This window comes from Equus caballus, chromosome 8, assembly GCF_041296265.1.
Source record: "Equus caballus isolate H_3958 breed thoroughbred chromosome 8, TB-T2T, whole genome shotgun sequence".
Lineage (NCBI taxonomy): Eukaryota > Metazoa > Chordata > Mammalia > Perissodactyla > Equidae > Equus > Equus caballus.
In genome coordinates this window covers 43,695,886-43,720,610 of record NC_091691.1, presented here as the reverse complement: position 1 = coordinate 43,720,610, position 24,725 = coordinate 43,695,886, and the positions used below count along the sequence as shown (strand labels likewise).

The 24,725-nt window shown below is 43.3% G+C and overlaps 1 protein-coding gene across 12 annotated transcripts in view; it reads left to right on the top strand.

The window, feature by feature from the left end:
- The window catches only part of PIEZO2 (piezo type mechanosensitive ion channel component 2), a 418,970-nt gene extending 394,810 nt beyond the window's left edge, over positions 1–24,160 (top strand). For 10 of the 12 annotated variants that reach the window (XM_070220589.1, XM_023647471.2, XM_070220591.1 and 7 more), the window contains 12 exons: positions 802–934; positions 1,504–1,651; positions 1,741–1,955; positions 7,276–7,434; positions 9,106–9,253; positions 13,583–13,771; positions 14,116–14,208; positions 15,509–15,681; positions 17,049–17,177; positions 18,372–18,451; positions 21,438–21,621; positions 22,621–24,160. In XM_070220589.1, coding sequence (XP_070076690.1) covers positions 802–934; positions 1,504–1,651; positions 1,741–1,955; positions 7,276–7,434; positions 9,106–9,253; positions 13,583–13,771; positions 14,116–14,208; positions 15,509–15,681; positions 17,049–17,177; positions 18,372–18,451; positions 21,438–21,621; positions 22,621–22,873 — 1,904 coding nt within the window. In that variant the 3' untranslated portion in view covers positions 22,874–24,160. The remainder of the gene's footprint in view (positions 1–801; positions 935–1,503; positions 1,652–1,740; positions 1,956–7,275; positions 7,435–9,105; positions 9,254–13,582; positions 13,772–14,115; positions 14,209–15,508; positions 15,682–17,048; positions 17,178–18,371; positions 18,452–21,437; positions 21,622–22,620) is intronic. The other 2 variants (XR_011420922.1, XR_011420921.1) reach the window with 1 other exon arrangement.
- The last annotated feature ends 565 nt before the right edge of the window (positions 24,161–24,725 follow it).

The window sequence follows — 24,725 nt, the reverse complement described above, 5'->3', positions numbered from 1 at the left end:
TGACCTCGCGCAGTCACATCATTGCTCAAAATGCCTGATTCCTCCCCAGGACGAGGATTTCAGACAATTGTGAAACTGGCCAGTACACTGACTTGTTCCTAGTAAGTGTTGGGCGCATGATAGATTTAGAATCATATCCGGAGATTCTGCTGGGCATGTCCAGAGTGCTGTAAATCACAATTTGTTTCAAAAATCGATTTTGATTTAGTTGATGGGAACTTTTAGCCAAACTCTCTAGTCAATTCCTCAGCTAGTGACTAATTTCTTACTAAACAGTGAGTACAATCAGAAAGCAGACATGCCTTACAGTTTCCACCGTGGAGTAAGTGTCTTTTGCATTTATAGTGCTCCTGTCTGAACCTTTCCAATGCTTGCGTATTCATCTTCAGAATACACTTTCCAGGCAGACACCAGCAGGTCATCTCATATTTGTTTCACAGTTAGAGAATTTAGGACATGACAAAAGTGATCGTGGACCCAATCTGGAAAACCTGCGACCTAGGACCCTGTGTAGCGCTATAAAAGCTGTTCTTGTAATGTCTTTCTTCCTGGGACAAAGATTACGTAACCCAGGAAAGAGCCAGCATGGCGTGTACAAACCCACAGATGAGTTTTACTATGGCCGTAGAGACAAGATGATAGGTTCCGAATCCTCAGTGTCCATCTTCAGCATCTGTGCACGCTCACCCGCTAAAACACTTTCAAGCCGTCCCTCTGCTTTGTGGGCTCCAGGGGCTTCTGCGATATTCGTGTCAACAAACCCATAACTCACAGCCCATGTTGGTTTCTTTTTATTTCTAGGCAGCACAAGCACCCGAAACAGCAGTCAAAAAGGAAGCAGTGTTTTGAGCATTAAGCAAAAAAGCAAAAGGGAGCTTTATATGGAAAAGCTTCAAGAACATTTAATCAAAGCAAAAGCATTTACTATAAAGAAGTGAGTGTGTGAAAACACTTGGGTCCTGTATTTTACTTTAGGGCTGGGGAATTGGTGTAATTATTTCACGTAAACCAGAGGCAAAGAGCATAGAAGTGACTCCTCATATCACAGATATCATCTGCTAAGGCAGAATAAAATGACCCATTATTATATTGTTTTTAAAAATCACTTTTCAGTAAGTATGATTCATTTTTACATCCATTGCATTTATAAATACACTTTTTTGTTTGAACAAGATAAATAATTTCAAGGGCTCACATTGTGTAATTCCAGGCATTATCATGGTAAAGCCTAACTGGACAGAGAGGAATTCGATGTCAAAGTCGGAAGGGCCTTAGAAATAAACTCTCATCCTAGAGAGGGGAAATTGAGGCCCATGGCAGGGAATTGGTTTGTCCAATGTCACACAGCCAGTCTCCAGAAAAATGCACAGGTTACCCCAGGCGTCAGGGACGCAGACAGGCAGCAGACAAAGAATGGGAATGGAAGGTACTGGCTGGCAGTATCTGTCATTCCTCCCATCCTGCCCCCGCCGAAGCAAGTGAGTGGGGGTGTCTGTTTTGCAGGACTCTGCAAATATATGTGCCCATCAGACAGTTCTTCTACAACCTCATCCACCCCGACTACAGCGCCGTGACCGATGTGTATGTGCTCATGTTCCTGGCCGACACTGTCGACTTTGTCATCATTGTCTTTGGCTTCTGGGCCTTTGGGGTAGGTTGGGGGTGAAGGCCACCACACATCCAAGAGTGATGCTGGGCTGTGAAATGCCACTCGGGCCTGAACCTGTTGTCTCCTTCCAGAAACACTCAGCAGCTGCAGACATCACCTCTTCGCTGTCCGAGGACCAGGTCCCTGGGCCGTTTTTGGTGATGGTCCTCATCCAGTTTGGAACCATGGTGGTGGACCGAGCACTGTACCTCAGGAAGACTGTATTGGGAAAGGTCATTTTCCAGGTCATTCTTGTGTTTGGGATTCACTTCTGGATGTTCTTCATCTTGCCTGGCGTGACGGAGAGGTAAGATCTTCAGCGCCGGAGGCAGGGGCCCACTCTGATGCAAATCTGTTTCATAAGGTAATCACCCCAGGTGCTTTGGCACAGCGAAATCGCCAGTCCAGGCAGGGGTGCGGCAGAGCAGCACTGCAGGTAGGAAAAGGGAGAGGTTCCAATTCATATTAAATTCACTGTGAATCCAAAATGTGAACTGAGTCCTCAAAAATATTTTCATTGCATTCTGATATGCATTTTTAGAAGTAGGGTTTTCAGAATAAGAGAGGTGACAGCCCTGATGATCAGAGCAGACCTAGGTGTGTATGTTGGACTGTCTCCACATCTTAGGAGATTCAGAGATGAATTGGAGCATGGCCTTAGGAGCATTATTAAGAGGATTAGATGTCGTGAAACTATGTCATATGAGAAGTGGATGAAAACATGGAGACTGTTTAACTGGTAGAAGAAAATATAGAGGGATGGTGGGGGACAAATGATAATAGTGTGTGCCACAGAAGGTGGCTCTGAGGGTTACATTTAACAGCATTTGGCAAGCTCCGGGCCTGGTCTGGTCTCGACACACAGGGAGGGAAGTCCGTGACTCCAGGACTCTGCTGCCGTTAACACAGCTATCGCTGCCGGTTCAAATGGGTTGGGGGGTGAAAGGAGGGAGGATTTAAAAAGAGCAGCCTGCAGCCTGAAGTTCAGAAGGGAAATCGCTGGTAAGATCCTTGAGGTGGCTGCCATCTTTCTCTCCGTGACCTTGAGCCTCTTCAGTTCCGAATGGGCCGTGTCCTCCTGCACCTCAAAGCCAGACTGTTCCCTCCCCTCCTCTCCTCTCCAAACCATAGTGCTTCTTCCTCCTCACTCTTTAGAGCTCAGGCCAGATGGCATTTCTTCCCACCCCGTGCCTCCCCCCAAGACGGTACTTGGGACCAAGTTTGTGTTAATGCAGGAGCCAATGAAAGGGACAGTTGATAGCAGAGAAACAAGGGAGACTGCAGAGACCAGAGATCGCTGTTATGTGTGAGGGTAAGGTCTGCACAGGGGAGGGTGGAAGTACCCATATGATGTCAGGGGAATGGTCATTGTAATAAACATGTTATTAAAAACTCTTCATGTTTAACATTAATCTGATCCTTTTACCATACCTCGAGTCGTTCATAGACAAGCTTTATGAATAACATGTCGATCAGGCTGGCTAACACCATTTTTGGAAGTGTGAATAGAAAGTAGGGAAAATAGATTTTACTTATGTGGCTCATAAACCAACTCAAATGTAATTCCTAACGAGGAAATCCACATCTTTTCTAACAATGGCTGGAGCTAAATGTCTGTTCTCACCTGACTGTTGAGGCTCCAACTTTCTGATTTTAGTATAAGAATTGCTTTGAAATAATCAATGGTGGCAATGCAAGATATTTTAAAAGGAAAAATCGAATTAGGAGAATTTTTCCTGAGTCTAAAGTAGAACCAACTAAATAAAGGATTGTTACTCAGAAGATCCCTAAGAGCCCAGTAGTCTGCTGTTTTACACTGTATATTGGGAGAGTAAACATACCTCAGACGATAAAAATAATTCAGATTAAGACAAGCTGTTTGTTAAAATATTAAAATTTGTTCATGAGAGTGTTATTTGTTAGTCTTTAAAATAGAGTAAGTATAATTTTCTTTATAGTTATGTAATTATAGCTACGTCTCAACTCAGAGAAATAAACCAAGTTCAACACCCTTGGTAGCTGGATGATGAAAGTTGATTATTTAAAAGCATCAAATAGCCATTCTCCACCAGCCTTCGTAGAAACTCTTAATTTCAGAGAAGAAAGAGACCTTAAAAAGCTTTCTCAACCTACTGTCTAATTGTACAGATTGAGATAGGTGAAACCCATAAAGAAGAGTGATCTTTCCAAAGTCACTCAGCTAATTATTGGTGAGGCCAGATCCCAATCCCAGGCCTCTTGGCCCTACTGTATACTACACATACTGTATACTACACCTACTGTATACTACCCCCTCACCAATGGGAAGTGTCTCGCACTTGTTTCCAAGCAGGTTTTTTTAAAGTGACAGAGCCTGCAATTTCATTGTGCAGTGTGAAAAGGGTGTGATTACTCCAATCGCAGAAGAGGACTCCCAGCCCCAGAGCATGGATCTTTGCCATGTCCTGACAAGGGAGCCCCACAGAGACCAGTGCTTCCAGAAATATGGTGATAGCGAAGCCACGGAGAGTCACTCTAGTAAGGTCAAATCACCAGATAGCTTTGCTTTTCCTGCTTGTGTCAGTTTCCTATTGCTTCTATGACAAATTACCACAAACCTAGGGCTTAAAACAATGCAAATTTATCATTTTACAATCCGGTGGGTCAGGAGTCTGCCACGGGTCTCACTGGACTAAAATCAAGGTGCTGAGAGGGCGGGTCCTGTCAGGAGGCTCTGGGGAGAATCCGCTCCCTTGCCTGTTCCAGCTCCTAGAGGTGCCCATGTTCCTTGGCTGGTGGCCCCTTCCTCCATCTTCAAACCCAGCAAGAGGGGTTGAGTCCTTTTCGCGTTGTGTCTCTCTAACCCTTCTTCCATGGTCACGTCTCCCGCTGACCACAGTGAGAAAGATTGTCTCCTTTAAGGATCTGATTAGCCTGGGCCCACCTGGATAACCCGGGCGATGTCCCCATCTCAAGTCCCTTAACCTTAGCCACATCTGTAGGGTCCTCTCTGCCCGGTAAGGATGACGCGTTCACAGGTTCTGGAGATTAGCACGTGCACGTCTTTGGGTGGGTGCATTTTTCTGTCTGCCATACTGTTTTGCCAGGCTTTTGAAGAGATTAACCACGTAAGAAAACACCTGCCAAAGCAAATCCTGCTGAAATGTTTGTTATGACTGATTGCATGAAAGCTTCTCCTGTAGTGACTTATAAAAGCGTATATTCAGTTCAGTTTCACGTTTTCAGTAAACGCACAGCACCTCCTGTGTCCAGGGCAGTAGACCAATGTGAATGAGGCACGGACCCGGCCCCATTTGGGAAGGCCCACAGAGTGTTCCCCAGGGCTCATGTCACTATGACAGTCACTAAAGCTGTGGCCACAGCTACCATGTCTGCCTTGCTGGATTTCACCAGTGAGCCTCACCTAATGGCCACTCCTAGTGCAATACATTATCCTATCTTTATTTTGAGATATTTAACACGAGATATATTAGCACCAGCAAGCCTTCTGTCTTCATTGCCAGCATGTCAGTGGCAACATAATTTACTGACATTTCAAACCCTGCTGCCATTACTTAACATTCAAAGTTCATTTTTCCTCCTTCAAATATTGTTACTGAAAATTTAATTCATTATTGTTCATATTAATTTAGGTCATATTGTCTAAATCCTTTTCAAAACAAGAAAAGAAGAAATAAACAGTCTTTTTAAGCTATACAGAAGAAAATTATGGCTACTGGTCAGAATACTGAGCATCAGGAAGCTCCAATATCTTGAATAATTAATCTGATAAATGGTTCTTGCTGTGTTCGTGCACGTCGTTTGGTCCACAAACATTCAGTAGTTGCCTACAGGCTACAAAGCACCGTGTAAGTAGGTGCCGTGGGAGACCCAGGGAGGAGTAAGGCGTGACTCCCACCTGCACTGAAACACGCAGAGACGCCAAGGAGAAACTCTTGCAGCACAGGACTCCCTCACCGCCCCTCGTTAGGTTAACATGACCACTTCAGGAACTACAGATTAGCTGTTCCTTATTCCAAGGTGACACATTTTAAGGTTGTAGGAGAGCAAATGTCTACTTTTCTTAATGAGTAAAACATGGATTGGTCCTTTTATAAAGAACAGAAGGTAACACAGTTTTGTGTCTTTGACTATAATTTTGATAGATGCCGAATAATTTTTTCCCGTGCAGTTTTCATATTAAGTCTCTGTAAAATCAAAGGACATTTTCCTGGAGAGCTAAAATAATGTTCTTCTTAATGTTCTACTGATACAGACAGTTCCTGGAAAGAGCAGGAGGATGGATAGTTGACATGGGCTGTCTGTAAAATATCTCATATATTTGTTCCTAGCTTGTCAAGTTCTAGGTCATGGTCAAATATAGTTGAATTAATTCATTAGGTCCTGAGGTACCAAAGCTGGATTTCTCTACAGGGGAGACATTCATAAGCAATATTTTTGAGATTTAGTTGTTGAGATCTACGTAAAGATGCCTGGGCTCCCCAGACGTGTAGGCCCACACGTTCCTGGCTTATTCTTAGATCTTGTCAACTAAAGAATAGCTATTTGAATTTTAAAATAACACGTTTTCTTCTAATAACAAAATTAAAAGTTAATAAGACAAATCCAAAATACAACATAAAGAGTAAAACACGGCTTGTGTAAAAAACTTCCAGTATTGCTCTTGAGTTTAAACACAGGGGAGATTATACTAGGTCTTGCTGAGTCACAAGTCTTATTTTTTTATTTCCTTTTTAAAATGTGTACTGGCCATGTTTAAGACTCTTGCAGAATGCTGCATTTATCCAAACTGAAAAATGGCCCTATAGCTCATCATTCTTTAAAAATGGTGTTCCAAATTTTTTTCTATTGTGAAATTTAGTTCCATTAAGTTTTTGCTCTGACTTACGCTAGCATTCATGAACTGCACGACACATTGGGTCTCTTCACGAGTTATTCACCAGGAGAAGGGACTACCGTCTCTATTTTTGAGGACATCATTTTAAAAAGGAAGGTTAGATCATGGAGTCATCGATTTTCAGAGTTAGGGAAAATTTTCAAATAAAGACATTGCTGTCTTGAGAAATGATGGCTTGAGGAACAAACCCCATATCTTGTGAACAGAACTGGAACCAAAATCCAGGTGTCAAAATTTTGTTAATCCATTACCCATCTTTATAGTTGTGTAGCAAAAAAGAATTGGGAGTTCACATTGCAGAATTCTTTCTCTTACATCTTCCAAATTATGTTGTCCTTTTAAGTAAGAAATCCATTTTGTTTTTTCTGTGTCAGGCTTTAATTTGGACCATGGTAGCAGCAGCATTGATATTGGAAGAAATGTTTATAAGTAAATTCACCTAGTAATTTCTTGTAATCATGGCCTAAACAGTGAAGTAATACACTTCATAGTTGTAGATGTACTTGTTAGTTGGGAGCATCAATCACAGGAATTTTTTTAATTATTAGATTTTCTTACCCTACATTTTAGCCTTTGAAGTTATGCACTATGTGTAGAGAATTCCCTACGGTTGACTGAATTGACTTTGAGTGCCAGAGGGGCAATTAGGCTTTTTTTAATACTATGCTGGTGTCCTTTTGCACCAGGAGAGTATTCCATTGCTTCACTTTTCTGATCTTTTACATTTTAGGAAATTCAGCCAGAACCTGGTTGCTCAGCTTTGGTACTTTGTGAAGTGTGTTTACTTCGGGCTGTCTGCCTACCAAATCCGTTGTGGCTACCCAACTCGTGTCCTTGGAAACTTCCTCACAAAGAGCTACAATTATGTCAACCTCTTCTTGTTTCAAGGGTAAGGACTCTCGGCATGCACGTCGCTCCCAGAGGGGAGGCTGGGGCTGAAGGGAGAATGCTGATGGGCAGCAGTGTAGATCCGCATGGACTCTTACAGTGCTTCACAAAAGAACAGTTACACCTCTTCAAACCCCTTTCCATGTGTAGTTGCCACACACCCAGCCACGATATTGTTCTAGGTCATCCACGAGGATTAATTTTCTATTTCTGTATCCTACATACTTACTGTGATAATATTGCAGGAGGAAAATAGATATACATGATCCTTAAGTATTAATACTTCTGCAAAAATGGAACAGGATAATTGGAATCTGGACTATTCCAAATACCTTGGGCATTTTAGGAATACAATAAGTTCACCCATTGAAGAGGGGCATTTATTCCACCTGACACCAACCTGAATGCCACACAACTTGCTTGTTGCTGGTTGGAAGTTAACTACTCAGATGAAGCATATTGGCTCTTCCACGTGAGGATTTCACTTGTAGTATCTCTCCTCTGTTCCCTCAGAAGTTATACCATGATATAGAGGGTCAGGCTACTCATGGCACTGCTCACTCCCTGGTGGCACCAGACCTGGGGACTGGTGACTTAGTCACAAAAGGGTGTTGAACATTCTCAGATGTTGTGAACTGTCATGAGTGGAACGATGTTTCACTTAGTGCCATCCTGGGTGGGGGCCTGACATTTCTTCTAGGGGTTGGGTTAGTGTTCCTCCAACAGAGCTGAGTAGCACGGGGCGCTTTCTGAGTGGTAACTCCGCCACTGTGAGGACCCAGGGATGAACCCCGGTTCTCCAGCTTGGGAGAAGCTCTGTGTCACTTAGCAAATAAGGATAAGTCCCCAGACCTGAGAGGAGCCCAGGCCAACCCATTCCCAGCTGAAACACAAGAGGCTAACCAGAGTCCCATCAGCCTTAGTCATCTAGTAAGTCCGCCAGCTGTGGGCCCTCCTGCCTCCGCTGGTGAGGACTTCCTCTTACTTCTCTCATTTGCCCTCATCTTCCACTTACCTGGTGAATAGTCTTTCCCAGCTCATTCAACAACAAAGCCCCAATAATTGACCAACAGATTCTCATAACATAAACAGATAAATGTTTAAAAAAGTGAAATTGTGGTTATTTGTAGATGATATGATCTTGTATAGAGAAAATTCTAAAGACTCACCCAAAAAACTGTTGGAACTAACCAACAAATTCAGTAAAGTTGTAGGATATAAAATGAACATACAGAAATCAGTTGTGTTTCCATATACTAACAATGAAATCTGAAAAAGAAATAAAGAAAACTCTCTCATTCACAATAGCAGCAAAAACAATAAAATACTTTGAAATAAATTTAACCAAAGAAGAGAAAGATTTATACAATGAAAACTACAAGACTTTGATGAGAAAAATTGCAGAAGACACCTTCAAACTTCTTTAAAAAAGGAATCCAAATTTGTTAAGACCATCTGCCCAAAAGAAAGGAATGGAAAATACCAAACCCTATATTGGACTTACAATGAAAATCAGTTGTATTCCAAGTTGGATTTTACCATAAAGATCACCTTGAGAATTTTTTCTGTCACAAGAGCTAAAACAATAAGGAACTACATGAGCTGCCAGCGTTGGCCCGGTGATAGGGACCATCCCACAACCGTGTCTCTAACAATACGTGGTTTCTGCCAGGTTCCGCCTTGTTCCGTTTTTGACTGAGCTGAGGGCCGTGATGGACTGGGTGTGGACAGACACGACCTTGAGCCTCTCCAGCTGGATCTGTGTAGAGGACATCTATGCTCACATATTCATCCTGAAGTGTTGGCGGGAGTCAGAAAAAGTAAGTCAATAAAAATGCCTTATCCTTGTTTGTTTCTCTTAGATATATGCTGGTTATAAGATTAATGTGAATTTCTGCAAGTATTATGGTCAAATAAATGGAGACGGGGCAAAAACTACCAGGCCCTATAAAAAAAAGTCCCATTGCTTTCCACCCTGCTGGAGTTGGGAATTGGGGACTTGCTGCTGCCTTAGCCAGCAAGAGCATCCAGATGTGCTCTTCCTTTGGCAACTGTACATTATAGTTATTTTAAAAGGAAGAAATGATATATTGGTGGATGACCCAGTAATTTTTAAATGGCTCACCTGGGAGCAGGAGGGAGTGTGGTATGTAGAGAACTGTGGGGGCAGGTGACTTGGACTCTGGCTCACCTTCTCATTTACTCTGCGATGAGGGACAATTTAACTTCTGTGCAAAGGAAATTGAAATGCAAATATTTGCTTATTCTAAGGTTCAATTATGGGTAAAATTACTATTGTTTATTGGATTTTTCAAAACTTTGAGATGTGAAACAGGAGTTTTTGCATAATAGCAATAGAAATACCCAAAAAACATTAGCCAAGGTGGTATGAAATGTCTTTTTTCCTCATCTTGAGAATACCCTCTTTGGAAAATTCCTCCCTACTCCATATAATTTCTGGTGTGTTCTGCAGCTTCTTCTGCGAGTTTCAGCTTTGAAGTCATGGGACCCATTGTAGTGTGGCCTCTGTGTTAATGGGGTTTGTGGGAGTGCAGAGGATGGGGAGTGGCAGTATACTTAAAATCATACTAGCTCATCCTGATTTTTAAGGAGCAAAAGGGTTGAGACGATGACAGAACATGAGAGCCAGTCTACCAAAGGGACATTGAGGGTAGCAGTCAAGGTGACAGTGGGTCTGGAAATCATGACATATGAGGAAAAGTAGGAAGAACCAAGAGTTATTCAGTATGAAGTAGAAAAAAGTGGGGGGAGGCAAAAATAGTAGCTGTTTTTAACTATTTGAAATATTGGAAAACAGATGAAAAATTCAAATTAGGTTGTAAGACTCATGAAAACAGAATTAAGACAAGTAGGCAAAAGCTCCAGTAAGTCTCAATGGAACATGAAGAACTTTCTAATAATCAAAGCTACCTCATCACAGACAGGCCACCTCTGGAGGTCTCCCTCCAGTTCCTGGAGCCATTCATTCAACAGGGGTTGTATCAGTTGTCAATTGCTGCTAACAAGTATCTCAAAACTTAGTGGTTTAAAGATAACCATTTTTTCTGCTCACAGTTCTGGGGGTCAGCATTTTGGGCTGGGTACCACTGGGCAGCCTTGCCTGGCATCACTCCTGTAGCTGCCATTTTGGAGGGAGCAATCATAGGCAAGGGAAAGGCAAGAGAGAGAATCAGTTCAAGAGAGGCAAGTCAAGAGGATGATTTCAGAACAAGAGGATCTGAACCTTTCTGAGATGGTAAGCAAAAGACCAGAAGAAAAAAGAAAAGTAAAAGTTCTTAGGATCAGAGGCAAAGGAGGAAGATCCAGATGGGGATCCGGAAAGCGTAGAATGAGAGGCAGGGAAATGGGTCAGCAGTGACAAAGAGGAACTGCCGTCCCACGAAGTTGAGGGGTGGAGGGCGGCAGCAGTGAACAAACTCATGCCAGATAGCCTGTCTTCTCCACAAGTAGACAAGTTCATCTGTTGAGAGCAAGAGTGAGAAAAGGCATTCTGAGTCCCCAAGCCTGCCCACAGGGTGCCAGAAACGATGAGGCGTCGCTTCCCCTGGATGAACGGGAGCGGGCTCTTTACAGGTGGGTTTCTGAATCCGAACTCCTGTAACTCTCCCACACAGAGGCAGGGCCATCTTTCATGTGAGCATCTGTGGCTGCCCTGTTCCTTGGCTCATACATGATTTTCACCGCCTTTGAGCCAACAGATGACAACAGTCTTTTTCTTTTCTCCCCCTCAAAGCCCCCAAGTACATAGTTGTATACTCTACTTGTGGACAACATTCTTCATACTGTAGTGAGGCGGTCACACCCAATGCCCGTTCTCCTTATGAAGGACAGGGTCGTTCTGGCCCAGAACACTAGGCATTCTCGCCCAATCGAAGACTTGCAATTATCCTTTTTATTTTATCTTTAAGAAGTAAAAAGCCTCATTTTAATGCATCACATCTACTTAAATATATACTTCTGTCTTAGGCTAAGTTGATGGCTGTTTCAGAACATCTGCTTTTTAAGTCAAGCATGGTAAAACTTCCTGAAAAAGGTACATATTAAGGGAGTCTATGGGCATCTGGCACTAGTTTCTACTCTACGCCATCAGAGACGAAACATTACCAGTGACAATCACTTGTCTAGTACGAAGTGGAAGAGTCAGCTTCTTTTAAAGTTAGTTTTGGGGGATTATTCCATGTCGACTGTAATATGCTCCTGGGACTTTATGAATATACTTTCTGAAGCAAGGACAATTTCCTGAAAGGCAAATTGCTCGCATGAGCACACACAATGCAGGCCGCTCGCTCCTAGTCACATTTTACAATCACTCCATGTAGCCATCTCCTGAAACATTGCAGGAAGCTGGCTGGAAGTGTAGCCCGACAGAGACGCAGGAGAGAGCTGACTGTCCCAGGAAGGGGAGGACGGAGCAGTGCAGGACGTGAAGGGGCAGTCTCTTTGGAAAGTGAGGGGAAAAGTGGCCTCATAGTTAGAGACAGATCTGAAGGCCTTGGCCCTGTTCTCTCCTGGGAAATGCAAGGAGGGTTGAGCAGGAGGAGGGACGAGATGGGTGGGGGTTCTGGGGACTTGGAGATGAGCCTTCAGGAAAGCAACTGTGTGGTCCCACTTGAGGCAGAAGAGGAGACCCGAGCTGCTCTTGGCAGAGATAAGATAAATCTCCTTTAATTCACACGACTCTTCGCTATGGAATGCAGGGGTGCTGTCGGAGTGGGAGGAGTGGCCTATTGTCTAAACTTGCCTCACCGAGAAAATCATGAAAGAGCAAACCTACATGTGTGTGTATGCATATAGGCGTGTGCGTGTGTGCATTATGTGTATGAATATATATTTCAAATATTTAAATAGTAGACTCTAGTTTTTCTTTCAAAATAGAAAATTATAACCAACAGTATCAAATTCCAGAGCAAAAATATCGAAACACACTGCCGTGATCTGAACTTCACACAGCTTCCACAGAGCAGCGTCATCTAGAAGCATTATCTTATGTGCACTCGGTGTATTCTGTTCCCCATCCTGGCTCTCCTCTGCCCTCCACTGCAGCCCCCTGTCCTCATGTTTCCAGACCCATCTCCCACAATCACTAAGTGTCGAGGCTCGTAGAGCCTTTGTAGCAAGGTCCTTTAAAGTTCTTGAGAACATCTATACTGACTCCCAGGCCTCTCTCTGAGTTTGTGACCTAGCGCTCAGTGTCTACAAGTAGAATGTGGATTCTCTTTCCTTACCTTAACCTATTGAAACGAACCGATGTCCCTGAGGGAGTGTGAGCCCCAGGGTAACAGGCCGGGTTGGGGAGTGGGGATGGCCACCATGCAATGTATATAGCCTAACCTCCAGGGTAACCCTGGAAGAAAACTGGTCACTGCAAAGCCACAAAGAACTAGGAATGCACGTATAGATCTGAAGTAGCTTTAATACCAGACAGCAAGCTAGCTCCTTCCACCTTGTGCAGAGTCTCTAAGCTCAGTGCTTGGTGAGTCCTTAATAAAAACAATAGAAGTGATTCCAGCCCTACCGGCACACTGCTCTTGTATGAGAGAGCAAATCCCTCGTGTGACACACACACCTACCCCCATCAATACACACCTACCCTCCCTCCAACACCACCCCCAGAAGAGCACCCAGCGAGGGCCTGTGCAGAGTCACGGTGGCCCAGAGAAGGCGCTTCTGATCCTACACATCTTATTGTAGGATGTGAAAAACAACATCTTGGACAACCTGTGTCATGAGTAAAATTAAAAATGTTTTTCCACCCACCAAGGGCAGGAAGAGATCAGTTGAAAGGCATAGCTTTTGAATATTCAGAAATTTAAAGTCAAATGTCTTTCTCCTGCATGATCCCTTCAAAGCAGAACCACCGTTCAGCAGAGTCCTTGACCTGTGGGCCACCGGCATGACCCACACGGCCATTTTAAGGAGAAAGGCACTTAGGCTGTGGCGGTCCCTAGTGGTACTTCCTGGTACAGCGAGCTCATTACAGCCTCACGTCACTACCTAACTTCCTACCAGGTGGGGACAAGGCTGCTCTCCCCAGTTCAGAGCAGGCAGAGCAGAATCGGGACTGAATCCAGTCGCCCCCCTTCTCCCCCTGGGATGGCACTGAGCCTTTGGGAACTCTTCCGTTGCAGAGATACCCTCAGCCTCGGGGGCAGAAAAAGAAGAAGGTGGTAAAGTATGGCATGGGGGGCATGATCATCGTGCTGCTCATCTGCATCGTCTGGTTTCCTCTTCTCTTCATGTCCCTGATCAAGTCTGTCGCTGGAGTGATCAACCAGCCCCTGGATGTCTCCGTCACAATCACCCTGGGAGGGTACCAGGTAATGGCTGTGCACTTCTCCCGGTCTCACCTACCTGCTGGCACCTCACCTGCCACAGGTGTCTTTCCTGATAACCACCCACAGGACGTGTGGTTAGGTTTTGCAAGTCCGTATTTCCTATTTCAATTTTGACTATGTGATGTTTGAAATAAGGTGCACGAGACAGTGAAAGAATAGCTCTGTTTTGTTTTTGAGCACATGCATAGTTCCTTCCAAAAGAGATCTCTGAGACCAGTTGCCGTTGGGTACTCAATGGGTGATATACGTGTAAATGTTTTTCTTTATCCCAGGATGCAGAGAACAGCTTTGGAATATTGACAACACTGTATACCTTTGTTTTCCAGCCTATTTTCACGATGAGTGCCCAGCAAAGCCAGTTGAAAGTTATGGACCAGCCAAAGTTTAATAAATTTATAAAAGCTTTTTCTAGGGACACTGTAAGTAAATGCATATAATAGATCTCTATGAAGATCTTTCACCTGGGTGAGCGTCCTGGTTGTCATATTTGTCACTGTTTGCTATGCCTGTGGTGGTGGGAAGGACTTTTCAGAGATTATCAATTATACCCAGCAGCTTCCTGGCCACTGGCCACTTTGATAATCTGAGACCTTATATCTATATTATTGAACAGAGTGTTAACAAACATAATTTTAATTCAGAACATTTTGATGTAAGCACAACAGATGTTGATTCTTTTTAAATTGTGAGAGATATGGATCCCTTTGACTGGTAGATCTGCCCTGGAAATCTATCTTAATGAAAGAATTCAAAATATGGGGAAAGCTCTGTGCGGGCACCTGCTCCTGAGAGCATTCTCTGCAGTAGTGAAAACCAGCAGCAACTTGAGGGTCCAACAAGGAGGAGCTGGTTGAATAAATAACGGCAGGTGTACTTCGTGGATTTGTTTGGCACTGGCTTCTGGGGTGTTCGGTGGGGGAGAAGGGGTAGCACTTTTTATTTTATTTACATGCCATGCTGTCTGAATATTTGCCAAGCAACCTGTCTTGTAATGAAAAATAATCATTACAAAGACTACACATGGCAGGAAAATTTGTCAAGATAAAACGTAAATGAAAAGGTTATACAATATTATTTTTTAAATGATAAAAAAATCAGATACTCATCTCTTGCTGCATAAAACAGTGATAAGATTCTGGTGGCAGAGTTGTGCCTGATGTAATTCTTTTCTCTACATCCCAAACTTCTAATAATATGCTAACATGATTTTTCATAATTAAAATTTACTTTACAAATAATGCTTTTTATTTAAAGAAAGTGATTAGGCAAACTTTTCTCTTTTGTAAAATTATCCGCCTATAATGCACACTGTCAAAACTAATCTTGAAGAATGAGCAGCTATGGGGCCAGGGCCAGGATGTCCTGGGTGTGTTAAATTTGACTCTCTCACAAGAGACGTTCCCCAGTAGTTGATAGATTTCCTTCTTAGTGGGGAGGAAAAGTGACACTCAAGCATCTGACTTTTCTTTACTGTTTAATTAGAATGACTCCACAGCTGCATTGCTGTGGCAACACCACCCCTGGGTTTGGCGACGTGACTGCCCGTACCTGTGGGAGCACAGTTAGTACAATGGAACGCCGAGACAGTCCATTATAGAGATTTTCCTTTCATAGGAAGAAATCCTCTCTATGCAGTCAGTTACAAGGAAGAGTGATCACTTTCCTTATGTATCATCACGTATGTGATCTATTTATGCATGTATATTTGTGCGCATACAGGGTGCTATGCAATTTCTGGAAAATTATGAAAAAGAAGACATAACAGTAGCAGAACTGGAAGGAAACTCAAATTCTTTGTGGACCATCAGCCCTCCCAGTAAGCAGAAAATGATACACGAACTCACGGACCCCAATAGTAGCTTCTCTGTTGTTTTTTCCTGGAGTATTCAGAGGTAGTTACTGTGCTTCCATGCATGATTTCCCCCTTTCCCCCATCTAAACTCAGGGCGGGGGTGGGGTAGAAGGATAGAAGAATTCCGGTAATGTGGATCTTGGTTGACACTGCATCTTGGGAATACCCATTTGATGCTAAAACTAACATTTTTATTTATTAAGTAATGACTTGCTTGGGAATCATTGACAAAACTAAGAACTTCTTCAGTTTCCCTTTTTTCTGCTAACTTCAGTTTTTAAAGAGAGGCTGGCAATGAGTTCTGCAAACAAGAGAGAGAGGTAGAAAGAAAAGAAAGAGGTGATGATTATAAAATGAAGCAGAGTCTGGGTGAATTCTAAGATTTCTCTGAAAGGTTGAAGTTTTGTCTTAATAATAAAGAACTTGCAGCCTCTGGAGCCTCGGCTGCTCACTCCACGCCTCCGACACCAAGGAAGCCCTGGGGGATCTGTCCTCCAAGCGTGACTGTGAGAGCAGCCTGGCAGCCCCAGGATGGAGAGCTGAGGAGCTTCCTTTCCACCTAAGCTGAGCCCATGGCAGCATGCAGCCACTGCTTCACTTCTTTAGACAGAGCGTGTCTTAGGAAAAGTTCTTGCAGCCAAAAGCTGGACACGTTAACTGTGTCGCTTGGGGGCCTCGAGGCAGGACAGGAGCCAATGAGTTTTCTTTCTGTAATCACACTCCTGTGACAGGGACTCTGGGCAAGCTTATTTGGTCAGGGAAGTGATAGGTCCATTTGGGTCCACAATACCAGCTTCTTGGAATTCAGAAAGAATCACGATAGATAGAGAAGCAGGCTTTTCCAATCTACAGGGAATTTACAAGGAAACGGTAAAGAATATTTCAAAGTGAGCTGTTCAGAATTTAAAGAACTCCTTCTTTAATCTTATTTTCTCCTTTCAAATGTCCCCAATTCCTCACACGGAATTCTGTACTGCCAAAAATTTACTTCCTAGCCTTTTCTTTGAAGAGCTACCAAAACAAGAACAATAACAATGAAAATTAAAAATCACCCTGATTGAACAATCTTTTTAAAACATGTGGAGACTAGCTTGATGGGGTTACTGTAAACAGTGTTGGGAAACCCCTGTCAGAGGTCAAGATGGTTTCTCTGTGAGTCAGCGGACTCTGTCCTCGCCCGCCTCTGTTCTGGAGGGGTTTGTGGCCTCCTGGGGTTGTACTAACTTGGTTGTCTAAGAGGCTGGACATAAAGGTGAGGCAGACACACAGGGTTGGGTTGACACTTGTGAACCCAGTGAAAACTTGGTGAGATTAATAAAATGAAGAATCACGTGAATTTTTAAATCTCTCTTCCCGACTTCTGAATAATCACTGACATTGAACTCTTTTTTTTTTTTTTTTTCACAGAAACATGAGTCTGGGTGCAAAAGCAGAAATAGCAACAGATAAGCTTTCCTTTCCTCTTAAAAATACTACCCGAGAGAATATAGCTAAAATGATAGCTGGCAACAACACAGAAAGTTCCAAAACACCTGTGTAAGTTGACTGTTGCTATTAACACAGCTTCAATAGATGTGTCTATCTGGTACCTAAGCTCCATCTACAAATGCTTGTGTTCAAGAACCTCAGTAACTGAGCAAATTTCTGTTTGGAAGCCTCATTGTGCTGGATTAAAGCAACCCCATTTCTTCCTTCCTGCTCTCCGTCCACTCACACAGGGAGGGTTGATCGCATCTCTGGGTAGCAGGCCTTGCTGAATCTGACCATAAGCACCAGAAGCCAGGGAAAGACCCTGTGGGACCCTCTGCTACTGCTACTCCTGCCCCAGGGTCACTGGATGCCTGGCCAATGAATGGGGGATGAGGAAGCCAAGGGGGAAAAGGAAATTCGGGGGGAAAAACTACATTTTAACATATTATCCTGCCGTACAAGTACTCCACTTCAAACAATCCAAACCGTGATGTATAGATTCTGACATGAGAACTAGCAAGAGAAAAAGATGCTATTGGCGTAAAACTGCCAAGTGGAATATTCCCGACGTCCCCCAGGCTTGCCCAGGCTGCCCTCCAGTCTGCCCGGCCCTGTTTTAATGCAGTGACGATAGGAAGCGCCCTGATGCAGTCCTCAGATGTGTCCCCAAGACAGCCCTTGTCAATCGTTAAAGTGGAGGGGCCCTTGAAGATCGTCCAGTCCCTGCATCATTTCCTGGTGAGAACACGGGTCTAGAGAGGCAAAACGGCCTCAGGCCAGCTCGCCCACCGCAGAAGCAGGGCCGGGCTGGGGTCAGCAGGTCTCTCCTCAGCCCTCACTCTGCGTGAGCAACTCATGCAGGCCACTTGATTATAGATATTTTTGAAATCCTAAAACTTAAAATTAGAAGAGTGCTCAATGCGATTGAAGAGAGTTACAGGATCCTAGCAAGAAAGAGCCCCGAGCTTCAGGAACAGTCACAGACAGGGGAAAATGTCTGTAGCAGGTTTTAAGCCATTAACTAGCTGGTGTACAGAGTTCACATGAGGATCTGGAGAGAACCTGGTGAACTCGCTCAGCCTCAGAGAAGTCTGATTATAATGGAAACGCATAAATTATGATGACTACATGTTGCGTAGATGTATGAAGACTCTCGCCATTATTTGTTTGATACGAGGTCAAAAATAACAACAAAAAATCAACTTTATGTGGGTAAACCAACTAAAACTTAATTACCTCCTTTTTTTTCTTAATGCACAGGACTATAGAAAAGATCTACCCGTATTACGTGAAAGCACCCAGTGATTCCAACTCAAAACCTATAAAGCAACTGTTATCTGGTAAGAATGAGAAGGAATTGTTTCAGAAATTTTTTTAGTCCTTCTTTCATTCAACTTCTACAGTTTGCATTTTCAGCCTTTATCAAGCTCCTTTCTGGTTTATTTCCCTGTGTGACACGGCTTGCAAGAAACCTAAGACTGCCAGCTGCCTTCGCCAGCCAGAAGGAGTCATGTGCTCATCCAGGAGCCATATTCTTCATTTTCATTGATATAGAACACTCTGTCTTTCATTGATATACAACAGGATTGACTTAGATCCACGTTTAGTGACTTTTACTACTGATTAATCTGTCTGTTTACTTGTTTCTGTTAGCAGCCATACTTTTGGCAGAAAACTGTCTCATACAGTGTTAAATATGAAGGCTCCCTCCCTCCCCCCAGCCAATAAGAACAATAAAAAGACAGCTGGAATGTACTTGATTCAGCCTAAGGGTGATTAAATTCAATAGTCCTACTCTGAGGACTATATCTTCCCAATATAACAGTGATGGTAGCGAATTGGTATTTTTGGACTCTTAATTATCGAGCACTGTGTGACTTAATCAATTACCTGGACCAGAGTAGATGTATACACCTGGGAAAGGTAGAAGGACAATGCAGTTATCCAGTTCATGTGCATTCATTGCCGACATGGATCACTTACTGTCACCAGGCAGTGTGCTGGGCACTGGAGACCAGGCTCTGCATGGCTCGCGTTTAGCTGGAAAGACAGAGATGTAAGTAAACAGTCAGAATCCCCATGGAGATTGCCAGAAATAGAGGCAGGAAAGAAGGCCGGCGGAGGACAGCACTGGCTGGCCCCCACATCTGTATGCTCTTCTTCCTCGACGGTAAAAACATATGTCTCGCAAGGTAATTGCAAGATGCATTGAGAACCTGGTACAGTCCTCCCTTGGTATCTGTGGGGGATTGGTTCCAGGACCCCCGAGGACACCAAAATCCAGATGCTCGAGTCCCTTATGTAAAATGGGGCAGTATTTGCATATAACCTACCCACATCCTCTTGTTTACTTTAAATCATCTCTGGATTACTTACAGAGCCCACTACAAGGTAAATGCTGTGTAAATAGTAGTTATACTGTATTGTTTAGGGAATAATGACAAGAAAAAAAGCCTGTACACGTTCAGGACAGATGCAACCATCATAGGCCGTTTCGATCAACCGTTGGTTGACTCCGCAGTTGCAGAAGCCAGGGATACAGAGGGTCAACTGTATTTCCCTTTCAATCTGGAATAGTTCTAGAAATGTTTGGTCTGACATTACAGACTGCCCCACAATCAGTCATTACCCCTGAAACGTTTCTGTCCCTCAGCAGGCTCTGCCCTGCCGCGTTACCTCAGCAGGTCATCTCCTCCTGCCTTCCCAGTGGGTCCCAGCCGGCCAGGGGCCACTCCTTCAGCCTCCTTTCTCTTCTTGGCAAAACATCTTGTATTTTCACAGACCCCTTCTTTCTTCCCTTCAGCCTCAAATAAAGATGTGTCCTCTCTCCCTTGCAAGGTCAGCCTTTCCCTGTGCCCTGGGTCCCATCCCCTTCCTGCCTTCATCCGTGCAGCATCCTTTATCCACCTCCTCTTTGACCTGTGCTGTGCCTCTCCCCACACTGGCTTGTCTGCCTGTGAATGATCTAAACTCCAACCTACAAAGTCCCTGTTCCCCAGACCACGTGGCTTTGGTGTTCTCAGATCCTGCCTACAGCTTATCTGATGAGCTTTACTGAGGTATTTCTGATCTTGACCACAAGGTATATTTAGCAGAGGCTAATGGTTATCACCAGTTTATGGGTGAGGAAACTGAGGCTCCAAGTGTGAAGGTTATACAACCGGTATGTGCAAGAACCAGATCCAAACTTGGCCTATCTGGGCCCGGGGCCAAATTTCCCCTCAGAACTGTCTCTGGACATCAGAACCAACATTATTCCTGTCCCTAAGTATTCCGAGTGGTTCACATTCTTCCTGGGTGAGGACTTTATCTTTCTCAGTTTCCTGCCTTTCTTCACTCTCCATCATCCATCCATCTATCCATCCATCCATCTAACAAACAGGTGTTTATTGCCAGGCACTGTCCTAGACTCCTCTGATCTAGGAATTTGGCGTGAGATAATGCAGACTTGGTTCCTGCCTTCATGGAGTTTGCAACCCACCGCCATGTTTCTCAGTGGAAGCCCTATTATCATTGGTAGGGGTGGCTCTTCTTAGAAAGACCTATATAGTGTAGTTCTAAGCTGTTTGTTTGCCTTATCTTCTACTATTCTTTCACAATCACCTTATGCTTCAACAAAAGCAATCATTGATCATACATTATGGGTTTTCAGAACTTTGCAGAACTTCATGCCATCAGTCTTCACTGAAAGGGTCTCCTCTCCCCACTCCATCTCCACCTATTGAAGTTCTCACTCAGCAAAACTCAGCTCAGAAGGCATCTCCTCTGGGAAGCCCTCATGGGTCATACCAACCAGGAACGATCTCTCCAAGCTAACAGACCTTGTCAGTGCGGGCCCTTGGGTGGTTGCCACATGCCCTTAAATTGTGCTCATGTCCATGGTCTTTCCCACTGAGATAAGGAACCATGCTGTATGCAACTTTGTAACCTCTAGCACCTAGCCTTTCTCCTAGAAGACACTCAGTAAATCCTAGTAATATGTATGAATCAGTCAATTCAATCAAGAGTCAATGATTTGGGTTTTTAAATGTCTAAGTAGTTATTTGGAATAATTAGCACAGGGGATCTTTCACTCCCCCCTGTGATTTGGCTGCCATGCACATGTAGCAACAGTGACTAACCTCATTAGTGAACAAGAGAAACCCCGTTCACCCCTAGTGCACGCTCTTCCTTTTCCTCTTGCATTGCTAGCATGTCCATATGTCCTTCTTGTCCTGGAACCATGTGCTTTGAATGGTAACCAGGTTTTGGCATCTGAGAACTGTTGATGTGCATTAAATCCTAAACTTCTCAAACTAACTTGCTTTTATTTTTCTCCTCTTCCAGAAAATAATTTCATGAACATCACCATCATTTTGTCAAGAGATACTTCAACTAAATCTAACAGTGAGTGGTGGGTTCTCAACCTGACTGGAAACAGAATATACAACCAGCATGCTCAGGCCTTGGAGCTGGTGGTCTTCAATGACAAAGTCAGCCCCCCTAGCCTGGGGTTCCTGGCTGGCTACGGGTAAGAACTCTTTTAATGGTTAATAGTTACAAGAGTCTACCTCTGTGTCCTATCAAGTTGAGGACGGTAGGCCTTTTATCTTCTTAGAGTTCTCGAATTTTATAGTTGGAATATTAAAATTCACATCTCTTTGGGCCTTCATTTTAAAAAATAAGGAAACAGTGTCCCAAAGAAGTCAAAATGCCTTGTGTGAGTCACACCATTAATGACAGTACTAGAAGCCACATTTCCAGCTTCTTAACTCTACACCTTTCCTATTGTAGCATAGTTTGATGCATTCAGGGTTTAAACTTAGAATTTGGCATAGATTTCTGCTTAGATTTCCTTCTGACCTTAGCAGATATAGGATCAACTAGAAATCACACTTTTGGACATAACCAATGTTACCATTTCACCACGTTCTGAGGCTTAAATCTTAGGACACACACATTCCCTACAAGACACAAGTGGAAAGTTTTCTGTTTCCCAGAACAAGCCTCTTAATAAATCATTGTCTATCCAGGATTTTATCATACAAATGAACCTCCATACAGTGGTGGATGGCAATTAGACTTTGAGTGGTGAACACAACTTAGTCTTCACAGAAATTGAAACATAAACCTGTTAAAGTGAAAAGTGCTAGGTACAAAAAGTGTATGGTGCAACTGCATTTCTACCAAATACAGCATGTGGTCTATGCATACAATATATGCAGAAAACCAGTTGAAGTTCATACGTGAAACCGTTAGCATTGATTATTTCCAGGAAGTGAGATTTCAAAGGACTTTCATTTTTCATGCCTACAGTTCTATAATAGGTCAATGCTTTTTTACGAAGAACATAAATTACCTTTTTAATCAGAAAAAAAATAAATGTTTTCACCAAAGGGAAGAAATTTAAGCTTTCATAAGTTTATCACATCTTCTGTGAAGTTTGAGGAAAATGTTATTTTTTCTTTTAGACACGTCCAATAGTACACGTTTAACTGCTAAGTACAATTTCTACTTAATTTTTTTTCAGTATCATGGGACTATATGCTTCGGTTGTCCTCGTGATTGGGAAGTTTGTCCGTGAATTCTTCAGCGGGATTTCTCACTCCATCATGTTTGAGGAGCTTCCAAATGTCGATCGAATTTTGAAGTTATGCACGGATATTTTTTTGGTTCGAGAGACAGGGGAACTGGAACTAGAGGAAGATCTCTATGCCAAATTAATATTCCTGTATCGTTCACCAGAAACCATGATCAAATGGACCAGGGAAAAAACAAATTGATACCTTAGGACACAGACTGCAAGTCAAGTTAACATTTGAATTTTCAGAAAAAAACAAAGCACAATATTCTCCTAAGAGCTAAACATTTCTAGTCTGATGGAAATGGTTTCTCTTCTGGCAGGTGGCCAAAAGGAGTCGACTTCCTTTTGCAGTCCAAGCTACCTTGCAAGTTAAGGCGCTATTGAAAACGTTATTTGTAATTCCATTTCTCTGCAGTCAGGGCTACTTGCTTTATGTTTAGTCAACGGTGTCTTGCGTTCTGATTGACTATGTGAAGGAATCATTTATGGCTCTGCTCCCTCAGAGAAACAGAAGAGAAGAAGGAAGAGGAGAGACTCTCATGTTCTCCCGTGTGGGCTCGCACCCCTCCTGCAGAGATGCCGTCAGGCGGTGTACAGGGCTCTGTCGCCCAAGGGGGATCTGCTGGGAGGAGAACAGATGGGCCTTGGCGCACCCAAAAGGCCACAGCAATAGGAGGCTGAGAACTCCTGAGCAATTCTGAAGGGAGAGAGGGAGGGAGCCGATGGCCGTGAAGATGCCCTTGGAAGGACAAGCCTCATTCTAAGCAAAAAGATAACATTAGTGACACTCTTACTGCCTTATCTTAACTGAAGACTCATAAGACATCTTTCCATTAAACACCAGTGACGTCTCAGGAAAAAAAAAAAAAAAGCAGCAAAACAAGTATGTGGACACCGGCTTTGCTGAGGCCCAGCTGGTGACGCCCGGCAGTGGTGGTGGCTGTTCTGCCTCAGAGAGTGGCCGCTCCTCTGCAACACGGACACAGGTAGACAGATACGCGTGCTGCCCCGCTGGACCTGGAACCCTGCGACTTTGTAGGTTTGCTCCCTGAGGTCCTGAGCTCTCCTACCTTTCCCCAGCCCTCAACACGCTTTTCCCCATTTCAATGATTTAAGGCAATGGTTTTTCCAATATGTGACATTTTCCTCCCTGTTTTTCAGGTATATCAAAGAGTTTACATATTCCAAATCACATTTTTACATCTGAGACGGGTTTTTTAAGTTCATAATTATGAAAGAAATATGTATATTGAGCTTGGGGAAATAAAAAATGGCCTTTTCTTAAATTATTATTATTATTGATAATACAACCTCTTCATTAAATAGCAATGTAGCATGAAAACTTATGATTGAAATGTAGTTTTCATTCCATATTAAAATACAGTTTCTGAGAGGAATCATTGAATGGACTAGAATATGTCAAAGAAAGGATCTTATGTAGTTTGGGTTCAGGACTGACTTAAAATAAAGCACATCTTGCAAAGTCCTTTTAAGAATACCCCTCCTTCTGCCTTTTTTTGCATGAAATAGGAAAAGTAATTGTTTTCAATATTGTGTGCAAGGAGTTAAAAAAATTAACTGAGATAAGAATCCACTTCTTGTTGTTGTTATTGATTTTCACATGTGGGTGCTCTATATGAACAGCATGAAGAGGAAATGACCGGTAACAAATTGATTTCCAAACAGGAAGCTATTACAGTGAACGTGGAGCTTTAAAAAAGTAGCAGAGTACAAATGGTGCCAGTGTCTTCTAGAGAATTGGCGCGTATTTGTTCTCAACCGTGAAAGCCGGAGCCCTTCCACCCTGCCTGCAATAAACGCTTCACTCATTTTAACAACAAATCAGACCACTTGGGGAACGCGTTCCGGTTTCCGGACAGCAGGAAGCATCACTGTGCATATTTCTGGTTGTGAATTCTTTCTTTTAAAAACGTCAACAGGGAATTTCCAGAGAGCGTGTTACCACACATTTAGGAAAGAGGCAAGTGGGAGGGTGCTGCTGAGAAGGAATCTGAAGGTCAACGGACAGCAGAACGGGCACACTCCTCAAG